The 13,447-nt window shown below is 47.5% G+C and overlaps 1 protein-coding gene across 3 annotated transcripts in view; it reads right to left on the reverse strand.

Annotated features, from left to right (window-relative positions):
* Nucleotides 1-2,964: 2,964 nt before the first annotated feature.
* dsx (transcription factor doublesex) overlaps nt 2,965-13,447 on the reverse strand; it is an 80,955-nt gene continuing 70,472 nt past the window's right edge. For all 3 annotated transcript variants that reach the window (XM_011156650.2, XM_011156649.3, XM_011156648.2), the window contains exon 6: nt 2,965-3,802. In XM_011156650.2, the coding sequence (XP_011154952.1) occupies nt 3,802 (1 nt within the window). In that variant the 3' untranslated portion in view covers nt 2,965-3,801. The remainder of the gene's footprint in view (nt 3,803-13,447) is intronic.

Raw genomic sequence — 13,447 nt, forward strand, 5'->3', positions numbered from 1 at the left:
TTCATGCGTGCGTGTGTACGCGTGTGTGTCTGTGTGTGAGCGTGTGCATGTGCGTATGTATGAATATACTTGGCCGAGGTGAACGCAGCGGTATACCTGCTAGAGAGCGCGTCCGCCACGACGGACACATGTTTTACACGCGAGCGCGACGCACGCGAGCGTAAAACGCGCGCGTACAGTACGCGTTGTTTACGGCGGCTACACTCTGTTGACGGATACTCGGCGCTTTCGAGTTTTCGTAGAAGACGCGCCGACGGCCATCTCGTCCGCCGAGAAACAGGAGCGAGCAGTTCCGCCGCGAAGGAACGGCGACACGGCGCTCTCCTCTTTTTTCTCACACAGGCACACAGGTATGTTCACCCTGCGCGAAACGCAACAGGTACCGTCGTGTAATTCGATTTGCCGACTCGCTCGCGCGTACCCGTTCCCTCGGCGGATCCTTCGAAATGATAAATGGCAGCGCCTCCAATCGCGTTCCCCACCGTACACATAGCGACATCGGAAGAGCGAAGTGCTTTAAAACTGAAATTGCAGGTTTGCGGTAATGAACGCCAGGATGCCGAAAATTATAGGATATCGGCGATTCTGTTTGCTGTCACGCGATAAGCCGCGCTCTTTACGTTGTCTTTATACACACGGGCATCATCCGACACAATATCTGACGCAAGCGGAGCCATCTCGCATGTGACAGAGAAGAATTGACACGAGATATATTTCGTGTAGCTTCTTGGAACGGGACGATTAAAAATCAATCGTCGGGACGGGTCGTCGTCTCGTCGTCGCGATTGTGTATCCGTGAGAACTCCCCAGCTCCTTGCCACCCCCAAGTCCGCCTCGCGATTTTTCAACACACGCACAGAGAGAACGCACGATTCAGTTGAATCTAACAAATGCTTATTTGGAATGGTCGAAATAAATTTTTTGATTGATCGAACCAAATTTTGTTTGACGCAACAAAAACGTTTCGTTGGAACCAAGCTGCAAGAAAATATTTTTGTTGCGTCAAACAAAACTTCGTTCGATCAATCAAAAAATTTATTTGGGCTATTCGAAATAAGCATTTGTTAGATTCAACTAAATCGTTCCCTCTGTGCGCGAAGCGGAAGCAGAAACGACACGTTTTTACGTATTACACGAGGCCCGCTGCGCGACGACGTTAAGTAAAGTTACACTGACGTGTGCGTATCGTAGTGGATTATATCGAATTAGTTCTAACTAAGTTTCTAATTTTATCCGACAAGAAGTAGATATAGTTTTATCGAGAGAAATGATATCCCTTTAATCCCGCACCAAACTATATGAAACGAAAGGTTGGCAACAGAAAAAAGGAAGAAAGGAAGAAAGAAGAAAAGAGGAAAAGAGAAGAAAACAAAAAATGACAAGAAAGAGAAGAAAACAAAATATGACAAAGCTAGCTCGCAAAGAGTAGGTTCGCCCGAGTGCGAGATTTTGAGTCAATAGATTGCGCGGTTGATATGTAAATTAATTCCTCCGTTACAAATTGAGCATTGAGGCGACGACGATAAATTCGACGCAGCAGCACGGTGTGCATGCTCATTACTGAAACGCGAATTCATTTACGGCGGTGAATCATTAAGGCCTATGGTAATATCCAATCGGGCTATGCATCAAATTGTTACTCGGAACGTGTTTCGTGCGAAGCAAAAGGGACGGACGAGAGATGCACTGAGAAAAGAAACAAGCAGAGGAGAATGAGACTGCATATCGAAGGGACAGTTTTTCGGTGCTCTTATTTGTAAATTAATTTGCCGCCAGCTGGAACGACCAGTTTTTCAGCGGCTGTTTTATTGGATCGCGTTGCACGACTGACACATCCGCCGATTTCGCGATTATGTGCGCGTGAATACGCTCGCCCGCGTTCGTACGAGAACTTTTAATTATCTGCGAGACGTACTGAGATGCCGATCATTCGTCGGGCGTATACGCGGAAGAGAAGAAAAGAAAGAAAAGAAACAGCAACAAAAAAAGAGAGAAGAACAGAGAGAGAGAGAGAGAGAGAGAGAGAGAGAGAGAGAGAGAGAGAGAGAGAGAGAGAGAGAGGAAGAGTTGAACGAAAAATTTCAACGCGTATAAATAATAATAACGCGACCTCGGACGATTTGCGAAAGCCCGCGTTAACTGTCCGCGATAACGATGCTTCGTTTTGCTCGGTGCTAAAGAGGTTCTCGAGTTTTGTTCTTGAGCATCGGACGGTCGGTATACATATATGTGCATAAATGTCACTTATCAATATATAAAAAAAAAATATAACTTACAGATATCCGAGGGACTTCGTCGCTGAAGGATAGGAGGATCAGGGCTGGAGAGAATCTATCGTCGACGGTCTTAAAATCTTAAACGATCCGACTAACAGCAGGTATCTCACGGAAGAATTTTCACGATGAACAACCCTTGTTCCATCGGCCGTACGTCCTTTCTCAAGAGGGAGAAGAGAAGAAAAAAAAATATATGTATATATATATATAACAAGTATCCGGCTTCCCGTCGATCACGCATAGCTGCTGCGCGCGTCTCGCACCTTCCAGTAACATTGAACAACACACGTGAATCGAGAAAACAGCGTTTGCGACAGTCAATATGTATGCGGTACATGAATAAAGCAGTAAGCGTCAAAATCACCACAATCCGTCGATTAATTCGGCCAACGCCTGCATGTGCCGCCGATGTTCGGCTTTCTGCGCGATAGTATTTGGCGCGTATACGCGTCGTCGAGAGGAACCGGCGAATAAAACCATCGTTAGCGATTAGATGGATTTTTCAGCGACCTGCTCGAGTTGCCTGCTTGCTTGCCTGCCTGCCTGCCTGCCTGCCTGCCTGCTTGCCTGCCTGCTTACCTGCCTGCCTGCCTGCTTGCCTGCCTGCTTGCCTGCCTGCCTGCCTGCCTGCCTGCCTGCCTGCCTGCCTGCTTGCCTGCCTGCCTGCCTGCCTGCCTGCCTGCCTGCCTGCCTGCCTGCCTGCCTGCTTGCCTGCCTGCCTGCCTACCTGCATACGCGTGCTTCGTCATTATCTCGCGATTGCGTTCTCGGTCCGAATTGAAATGGGCGGACACGCGAGACACGTAGTACACTCGTCGAACGAGGACGAGAGTCCAAGAGAAGAGCAGGCAGATGCGGCGACTTCGAAAGGATCTCGGCCGGTGCGACGAAATTTCGCACGCGTCAACGCGTCAACGGCGCGCATGTCCGCGGCGTCGCTTCTCGGAGCTGCTTGAAAGCCACTCGAGCAGGGCCACGGCTCAGCGTGTTGGACGTCGATCCGTGTTGCTTTGCGCGACAGTCCACGGTCCGATCGTTCGATTTATCGCCGCGGAGAATCACGATGATGCTTCTCTCACCGCGCGTCCCATCGGCCGTCGCGAGATATAAGTTCGCGGCCGACTGTTGCTTGGAAAATTCTCCCACGGAAAGCTCTCTCGCCGTCTCTTTCTTCATGAGGGTCGCGATCGTGCCGCCGGTGAACGAAGACGCAATCGAGCGGCGGGGAGTAAAAAAGGAGGACGGAAAGGCGTCCTTTTCTCGCGTGTCTAGGAACTTCCCCTGGAATCGACGCGAAAGCCGATTTCCTCCGCGGCAGCGGATTCCGACTCGATTCGATAAGATTCGCTCGGTTCACGCTCGGCACGTAGCGACGACGACGACGTTGAACGAGCTGGCGATGATCAATAGCTGGGCCCATCACACTCGTCTCGACGGCCGTTCTGTCGCTCTGGAGGCGACGCGACTTTCTTTGGATTCGACACGTTGCCCTCGTCGACTCGCTTCACCGATCGTCAGCAACCGATCTGAAAGCAGAAACGAGAAAAAAAACGTTCGATGGCTGTGAAATGAAACAGGCGTGCAGCAGAGGCTTCATGTCGTTTATCATTGCAGTTGGAATCACTCGCATGACTTTTAAGTTTGCGTACAGTCGATTACGAGGTCGATAATCCCAGCTTTGCTTGTGTGCTTTGCTTAAATATAAGCACTGATTTGCGCCAGGATCTGTCCCAACGCAAAGAAAATGTTATTACAATGAAATATTTATATACATATATATTTATATATAAATATATATATATAAATATATATTAATATAAATGTATATAAATATGTATAAATATATTTTATATAATGTTACATATAATATAAAATATATGTTATATTTCACCGATTAAATATTTCATTATAATATTATTTAATTTACCAATAATATTTAGGGACACACGGTAATAAGAAAATCCTGAGACATATACGACGCTTGGTGTACACACGTGCCAGGTATGTAAATATGAAACCGGAATTTTTCTATCGAAAATACACGTTTATTGTATGAAAATGATAAAAAATATTTTATTCGAAGTTTTGCCCATCGCTAGCTATACATTTTTCCCACCTGTCTGACAATTTGTGGATGCCACGCCAAAAAAACTGTTGCTCTTTTGAGGCAAACCAGTCATCGAGCCATTTTCGTACATTTTCGTGAGAAGTGAAGCGCTGCTCAGCAAGTGCGTGTCCCATCGATGCAAATAAGTAGTAATCGGACGGAGCCAAGTCTGGTGAGTAAGCCGCATGCGAAAGTATTTCCCAACTGAACGCCTCAATCGTTTCCTTCACCAGTTTTGCTGTGTGTGATGGTGCATTATCATGAAGCAAAATCACTTTGTGTTGCCTTTTTTGATGATCTGGTCGTTTTTCATACAAAGCTTGATTCAAATCGATCATTTGTTGTCGGTATAGCGTTCAGTATTAACGGTTTCGACAGGTTTTAGCAGCTCACAATAGATCACACCCTTCTGATCCCACCAAACACAGAGCATTGTCTTCCGTCCATAGCGATTTGGCCTTGCAGTCGATGTCGATGGTTCGCCTGGAGTTACCCATGATCTTTTACGCTCAGGATTCTCAAAATATATCCACTTTTCATCGCCAGTCACAATTCGATGGAGAAATGACTTTCTTTTGTACCTGGCGAGCAGCATTTCGCAAGTGGTTTCTCGGTTTTCCTGCTGTCTTTCATTCAGTTCATGTGGAACCCATTTTCCCATCTTCTGCATCTTTCCCATGGCTTTCAAACGTATGGAGACGGCTTCTCGTGTCACATTTAATTGATCCGCGAGCTGTTGTTGCGTTTGAGCGTCATCCTCATCCAACAATGCTTGCAATTCGCTGTCTTCAAACTTTTTCGGTGGTCTTCCACGTTCTTCGTTTCTCACGTCAAAATCGCCACGTTTGAATTTTTTAAACTACTCAAAGCACTGTGATTTACCAAGAGCATGCTCGCCGTAAGCTTCGACACGCATTCGATGCGATTCTGCAGCAGTTTTCTTCAAATGGTAACAGAAAATCAATGCTGTCCGCAAATCGTAGCTTCCAGGCACAAAATTCGACATGTTCAACGCTATTACAAACTATGCTGTTGTATGAAACTTGTATTGTTGTGAGTTGAAAATCTTTGTCAGATGTCAACAAATGGAAATGGCGCCAATGACGCGGTTTGACGGTAACTACATTGACAGCTAGGGCCATCTGTGGGCAAATTCCGGTTTCATATTTACAGACCTGGTACATGATACGTGGCGTGATACGGGCGATCCATGCTATACACGAGTCACGAAATAACGTTCTCGATCTGACTCGCCGATACGCTATTTTCCTCCTCTTTAATTAGGCCTCTCTAATTAGACCATTGGGTAACATTGCCACCTAATCGGCAATAAATAACACCTCGCCTCGAGCGAGAGAAAGAATGGCACTCTCAATCTCGTGCGTCCTTCGCCCTTCTTGCGCTACTCTTTCTTCGATTTATTTTCCTTATTACGCTTGCTCTGATTTCCACACGATCCGCGAGTTTATCCTCTATTTTTCATTTCATTTGTATTATAATCGATACAAGCCACATTGTGACGAATCGTCGAGCGAACTGCGAGCAATTGCCATGTATCGGCGATCGTCTCGGCGCGCAATTATGATAACGTAAACAAATCGCTCCCGCCGTCTTATGTAATGAGTTTACGCAACATGTCACGTGTTTATTCTGCGACGCACAGTTTCCGAGATTCAGAGAACGCGGAGTAATTTGTAATGTGAGTCGACTGGAAAATGTATAACGAAACCGACGCCACGTAGCAGCCCATTTACGTTCGACCGTGCAATTTGCGTAATTTCCGCATGCTCCTGCGATAAAAGTGTCACTTGCCAAATGGCAATAATCAGCGGCTTACCATCACTTTAATTACTCCGTAATAATCATCTGCATAGTTCATCGACGACGATGGAAAAAAAAAAGTATCTCGTAATCGCTATTTACCGCGGCTGCGCTCTGCCGACAAAGAATGTCGACGTCGACGAGAATGAAAGAATAAAAAAGAAAAAGAAAAAAGAAACACGCACACTGTTCGTGTGTCACTTGAGGCCCGCGACGACGATGCGGACGTAAATCAGCTCGTTTTATTGCCGCTGACAAAACGTTTATCGACATATATGCACGTTCATCATCGAGAGCCTCTTAACATGCAACATGGAAACGACAGCCTTACACGATCACAATTATGTTCGAGAGTGCCGCGTTTGTCGCGGTATTATCGAGCGACATCGCGCGATTGAATTGTTCGCGGCGAGATAACGACAAATTTATATTTCATCGATTTATAGCGCAATTCTCGAGTGAGTAGTGTCCACCTCACGTGGAACATACTTGTACACGGAATGGTTCTACTCATTGACGTTACATTATTTTACAGCCACGTTGGTTAACAACGCACGTGGCCACGTCGTCCGACGTGATTGTGAAACGTAATCGCGACATTATGAAAGCTGAGGTGTCTCCTAAGAGGAATCGTAATTCGTCATACGCTCGAAAGCAGCGCTTTGAGCCGAGTTTTCATCGAAAACAGTCCAGAGAGCGGCGTAAACGACGCGGCAACAGCGACGCGGTAGAAAAATCCCGGTGACCGAATATACCGGAAACCAGCAGCCGGGAGAAGCGAAGACGAAGGGAAGTTAACGGCCGTCGTGTCGGCGGATATTAAATCCAGTAGCGGGGATATATCTCATTCGAGAAGTTTTCTCGAATAAGAGGACCGCCAGCGCGGCCAGCGGGGGGAGAAAACTTACCACCATGTTCTAAGGACACGTCAGCCAGGTCACGAGCGCGGAGGGTGGAGTGGAAGACGGACAAACGGTACACGTCCACCCCCGTAAACGAAATCCACTACGGAAGAACGGTGAGAGAGGGAAAAGCGAATAAGAGGGAGAAGGGGTTGGTGAGGGGCGAGGTAGTGGCAAGGGAGGCGAGAGGAGATGAGGAGGAAGAAGAGACGACGGGGAAGGCGCGAAGCAGAAGAGAGAGATATATATATATATAGAGAGAGAGAGAGGGGGGGAAGGGAGGGGAGGAAAGGTGTATTATGTTCGCTAAAGCAATGTTACCAACTCGAGAACTGGCGAACTAGCCGACAGTAAAATCCATTTTATGTCTCCCTCGTAAAGTCAGTCAAATGAAACCCAGACTTAGTTTTCATACGTGCACCCACCGGTAGCCACCCGTCCACGTCAGACCCGGTTTCCTGGCCGCCGCGGCGGCCGGTCGTGACGGACTTTTTCGAAGGTCCAGACACATTAGTCTCGGGACACCTTTCGATCATTTCGCCCATCGAATCATTCTTGCTGGCCGAAAAAAGCGTCGATCGCGCTTCTTTCTCGACGACCGGCGGTTGCAACGCGTGCAACGCTCCCGTTGTCCCGTAGCGATGTGCAAGGACTGGCAAGGACTGTCGTGCGTAGAAAGAGTCAATTCAACGCGGCACTCGAAAGCCTGAGCTCAAGTCTATCGTGAGGATAAAATGTTTGACGATGCGATTAATCACAAACCGATCGAGGCTTCACATATCAATTTGCGTTTCCAAACTAACATGGCGATACATGGATACGAGATTTGCCGTTTTTTTTGCGAGGTAGAGAGAGTCTCTCTCTCTCTCTCTCTCTCGCTGAGTTTAGCAACTCGTGTTTCATGAAAGAAAAAAAAAATAAAATAAAATAAAAACGCAGGTGTGAAAAGAATCAGAGAACAGCTCGTTTATCTTGAAACCGCGAATTGACATTCCGATTGAGATTTATCTACCATTCGTGAGTTACACGAGACGGTAACTTGTAAACAAAGAACGACGCAAGATAGACACTAAAAAGCTTGACCAAGCGAAACACGTCGTCCAGCACTAAAACCTGGTCGCGTCGTAAAACACGTCCCCGCAGACGTACGTCTCGAAAGCGCGGTGGCGATAAAGGCTCGAGCCGCGTCCCGGAGGATCGACTTTGAAAGGATCCTTCGCGTAGACGTCACGTAAACCTCTTCTCACGACCGTTTTAATCGACATCTTTGTTTGTCGATACTGCAATCGTGTCTAAGCCGTCGACAAAAGTTGGCCATGATTCGATTTGAAGAACGCGAACAGGTTCGAGTACGACGGCACGCACAGGAAAAAGGATCGACAGAGGTGGCGATCGATTTTGAAGAAACCGTAAAATCGCGTATCGCACGTCGAGCGACGCGAAGCGACAAGCGTATGCATGACTGCAAAAATCAAGACGAAATACACACGCGTGCGCGAAACAAGCGTAAGGAAGAAATGAAGAGGACCGGATTCATCGGCGGCCATATGCAAAGTCACTCCTCGACGTTACACCTATTTAACCCGCTGATGATGCTCGAAATATGATTTCCACTCGTAAAGCGATCCCTCCGAACGATCTACCGTTATTACGATATACCGTTTCACAAGGGGTGAGAGAGCTCCGCTCCGCGACGCTTACGCTCGTTCCTGCTCGTTTCGAGACGCGCAGACATTTCTTCCCGTCTCTCTCCGGCCCGCGGATCACACGCACTCTCTCTCTCTCTCTCTCTCTCTCTCTCTCTCTCTCTCTCACACACTCTATCTCTCTCTCTTGACCGGTGTACGATTCGTTTCTCGTTTTCACGAGGCTTTTAACCGCGTCCGCTCCCGGAATCTTTCTTTCCTTTTTATCCTTCCTTTTCCTTTTACGAGCGGCAGGTTCGCCGGAATACCGGCCACTTTGTTAAGTACGCGTATCCATAACGGCGCGTTACGACGAACGCAAGATCTACTCGCGTTAAGTGGATTCGAGGACGTTCGGCGACCGGCGAACAGTAATGGGACGAGAACCAGTAGCCCCACGTCTCGAACGATGTGGATTTATCATGCGAACGTACGGGGAGTCGCACTCGCCCCGCCACTCTTTCACCGGCCGAGTCACCGAGCGCGATGACGAGAGCGGTTCGATATCGAATACCGACGAGTCTCGCGATCTGCGCCAAACGAGATACCTTGACGACCAATTCGTTACGCCGATACGATACCCAACGATTCACGAATGTGTACTCCCCGGAAAACCACAAAACCACAATAACTAATAATAATAATGATACATCGTACGTTCCATCGCGCGAGCGCGAGGACGCAAGGAAGCTGCGTGTAAGATCTTCCGTTAAACCGACGTCTACGCGCTATCGAGGCCGACAGCGAGTTGTATCCGTCGACGGCGACAACAGCGATGACGACGTAGCAGCGAGATAATGAAAGCAACGATAATCATAATGTTATACCAGCGAGGAGGCAACAGAGGAACTGATGAGCTCCGGGATGGAGATGGCGTGCATCGGTTCACAGTTCATGTTGCTCCATTCTTTCCGAGAGACCTTTTTCCTCCGATTGACCATGGGATGCCTCGTAAAAGTATGATTTACAGCTATGCCGCCTCGCAATCTCCTTAGCCACGTGATCTCTCCCGACGTGCGGTTACCTACGGTCCCGATGATCCGTGTATCGCCTCGTTCGGCGCGGCTCTCGCCGTGCGGCGGTTTCCGCGTGCGGACTAACCGCGCACTTAGGCGGGTTGTCTTTGGGAACGTTGGCGCGCCGCTCTCATCGCAAGGATTACCAGTCGGCTGCTTCGTAGAGGTTCCTCTCGCGCGACGCGTGACTCATGGCGGAGACTGCCGGCGCGCGCGTCGACGAGAAATCTGAGAGCGTATTTCATCGGCGCTCGTCGTTGATTACAAGTCAAACGTGTTGATCGGAAATTGCTCCTTTAGCAGAAATGTAAACAGGGATATAGGAGAAAATAGAATTGAACGATGAAACTGGATGGAGGATAATAGCGTTGTGACAAACGCAGATTGCTGAAACGCGTTCGCGTTTGCCTCAGGTCGCTTTAGAGGACTGGCCGGGCTGGCTCCTATAGGAGCCACATATAAATCGGCATTCAGTGTTTTCTTAAAGGTTATATTACAGTTACTTATGCATTTATGTCGATGTTTATGTGCTCAAGAAATATATTTGCATATGTATTCGTGTGATTTTTACCTTACTTGTAAATAAACATTTATTAACAAGTACACATTTTAACTGCATAGTAATTTGCATCTCAGTACGTTTTTATTTATAATAGACCCACCTTCTCTCAGAATTATATAAAATCAGCACACAACACTATTAGAGTTTCGATTGCGCATAGTGCGTGAATCACTCTAAAAGTAAGAAATAAGTATAAAAATACAGAAAAATAGTTTTCGAAATAAAATAATTTTCATTATTTTTTAAAACCAAGATTTAAAAAATTATAAAAAAATAAAAAATAAAAAATTTTAAAATAACAAAAAATATAAAAAAAAAACAAAGGAGCTACATAACTTTCTACGTCCACGTCGTTAGCTCAGGGTTATGCTAAAGGAAAGTTTTATTACCGTATGAGATTACTCATAGTAATATAGACTTATTTTAGATAAATAATTGCCTTTCTTTGTAAATTTCGATAATCTGATATCAAAATGATGATCAGCGATATAAAAAAACCCCTAAAAATGCCAAGATTCAAATTTTGAAAATTTTTTATTTTGGCCGTTCCGTTCCGGGCCGGGGTGACGGCTCCTACAGGGGTCACTAACAAACTCGAAAACTCTACGCGACATGATGGTTACGTATATATATATATATAAATTTTCCACGGAAAAAATTGCAAATTTTAAAGGAAAAATGCCGGTCCTCTAAAGGTTAAGGCACCCAGGGAGCCGTTAAGAGACTTAGAATTCCTCAGGCATGCGACTTCAACGCTACGTTAACGTCGGCACGGGTTACTTTCGCAGCTAACGTGAACGCGAATAAAATTCGTTCGCGCGTTTCAACCTTTATGGAGACAGTTGCTTATTAAATGACTCCTCGTGCTTCAATTTCGCGAGGAGGAAAACCGGTCTCGTAGACCGTTCGGGAGAGCTTTCCTCCGCGGCGAGTCTCTTCCGGCGGATGATCTAGGCAGATTCCGAGACGAACAGTGACTGCTCGAAAAGTCGTAAACGAGGTCTAAGGAGAAGGAGACACATCCAGGCACGTAGCTAAAATGGAAACGGCCGCGGCGGTCGCGCGGACGGGGTGGGTGGAGGTTTATCGTTTGCCAGTAAGTGCTTCGCGGGTTCTCACACCTCCGTCCGCGCCTTGCCACCCTCTACGGGAGTACGTGGGCAGAGGAGGAGAGGGGGGAGGGGCGGAGACCGTAAAATCAGCGCGGATACTTCAAATAATGCCCATCTACTCTACCTGCGACGTTAGCAAGCCCGTTCTATCCGAATATTGGAGCGAGTGAGCGAGTGATTGTCTCTCTCATCGCGGTGATCTCATTCGATATTTTTATGCTAATTTCTTTTTTATGCTAATTTCGTCACACACGTCATCTTCCATCTTCCTACGTTTTTATCTTTGCTTTAACATATCACAACAATTTTTTTTTCTTTCTCTTCAACGTGATTACGCGATACGCCCGTTTATTGACAAAATTGCTACTAAAATTGCTGCTGCTCGAGGAGAATTCTGCAAAGCTCGCGTGTGTGCGTGACCGCATAAACATGACAAAACAGTTGGTCAGCCAAGACAAATTGACAATAGAATCAGTCACGTCGAGTCGTGTACTTGATAGCCATATTACACATCGCCAGACAGCAATCGTATCGATGACCGGCGGTAACGGAGGGGCCGCGGTAAACACGTCGTATGGCGTCGATTTCTATATGCGAACATTTGTACCGAAAGCAATTGCCGTTACATACAGCGGCAATAAACGGGGACGCTGAGCGTCGCTGGCAGCGTTCATCGCAAGCCTTGCTCAGACTGTGTTATCTGTCGCGTCTTCGCGCGATCAACCTGCCGTTCCTCAGCCGAGACACTCGCCGAGTAACGGTGTGCTAGTTTACTGGTTGCATGTTTTCGTAGGATGCACGAGGGATCGTTCCTCTTCTCCGGACTCTGTGGCCGTGTTTCCGTATTCGCCGGGAGGAAGACCGGCGACTTCGCGGAGGAGAGAGAGATCGAAGGATCGAAAACGAGCCGCTCGTTCGCTCGTCGGCGCGAATTACCCCGCCGGGCCGCCGCCGCGCGAAGAATTTGTTTATCGATCGCGAGCAGGTCGGTAGGAGGCGCAGCCACCTTCATTAATGAGACGCGTATCCTGGGTGGACCCTGGTGGCTTCGCTCGCCAGAGGTAGGTACGTCGTATTTCATAGAAGCCCGGTTGTATTTTCGCGCGTATGACTTTAACTGTCGATGCGGACTTCGCTTGTATTTCTTCTCAAGTTTTACTGGCGCTAGGTCGACCGCTCCGAGCCGTAAACGTCAGTCCCCGCTAAAGCCCGGCGTGCCAGGTTCCTTCCTCAACCTTCTCTCTTGGCCGTCGCCTTCTTCTTCTTCTTTCTCCTCCTTTTCCTCTCCTTCTTCTTCTTCTTCTTCCTCTTCCTCTTCTTCTTCTTCTTCTTTTTCTTCTTCTTCTTCTTCTTCTTCTGTTTCTTCTTCTGTTTCTTCTTCTTCTTCTTCTTCTTCTTCTTCTTCTTCTTCTTCTTCTTCTTCTTCTTCTTCTTCTTCTTCGGCTTCTTCTTCTTCTTCGGCTTCTTCTGCTTTTTCTTTTCTCCGGCTCTTTTCGCCCTCCTCTTGCCTTCGAGCAACCGACGTCTTCGGCGCGAGCACCATGTGAACTCGCGTCCGACGGTTCCTTAGCCGCTGGCGTAGCCGCTGAAGGACGTCACTCTTGACGAGTATACCGACGAGGAGAGGCTTACGAGAGAACCTCGGCGAGGCAACCTCGTTGTCTCCTTTTTTCCCGTTCTCTCCCTCTCGCTTCGCATGCTTCAAGAAATAAAGCTTCGCGCGGTAAGCCCGTGAGCGCGTAGCCCACTGTTACGGGTTATGCCACGTCTTGCCTTTGTGTAGAATCGCGTCTTCCTGCGTTGCGCTAAATGTAAAACGTCGATTTCACTTGGACAAGTCGCGGATAGCTCGTGAACTCTTAGCGGTGGTGTATCGAGCATAACTAACTAACTTATAAGGTTCTCCCTCTCGACAAAAGGGAACGTACCGCGGTAAAAAGGTATAATCGGTCATTAATTCATTCGT

The sequence above is a fragment of the Harpegnathos saltator genome, unplaced genomic scaffold (assembly GCF_003227715.2).
Source record: "Harpegnathos saltator strain DR-91 unplaced genomic scaffold, Hsal_v8.6 scaffold285, whole genome shotgun sequence".
Taxonomy (NCBI): Eukaryota; Metazoa; Arthropoda; class Insecta; order Hymenoptera; family Formicidae; genus Harpegnathos; species Harpegnathos saltator.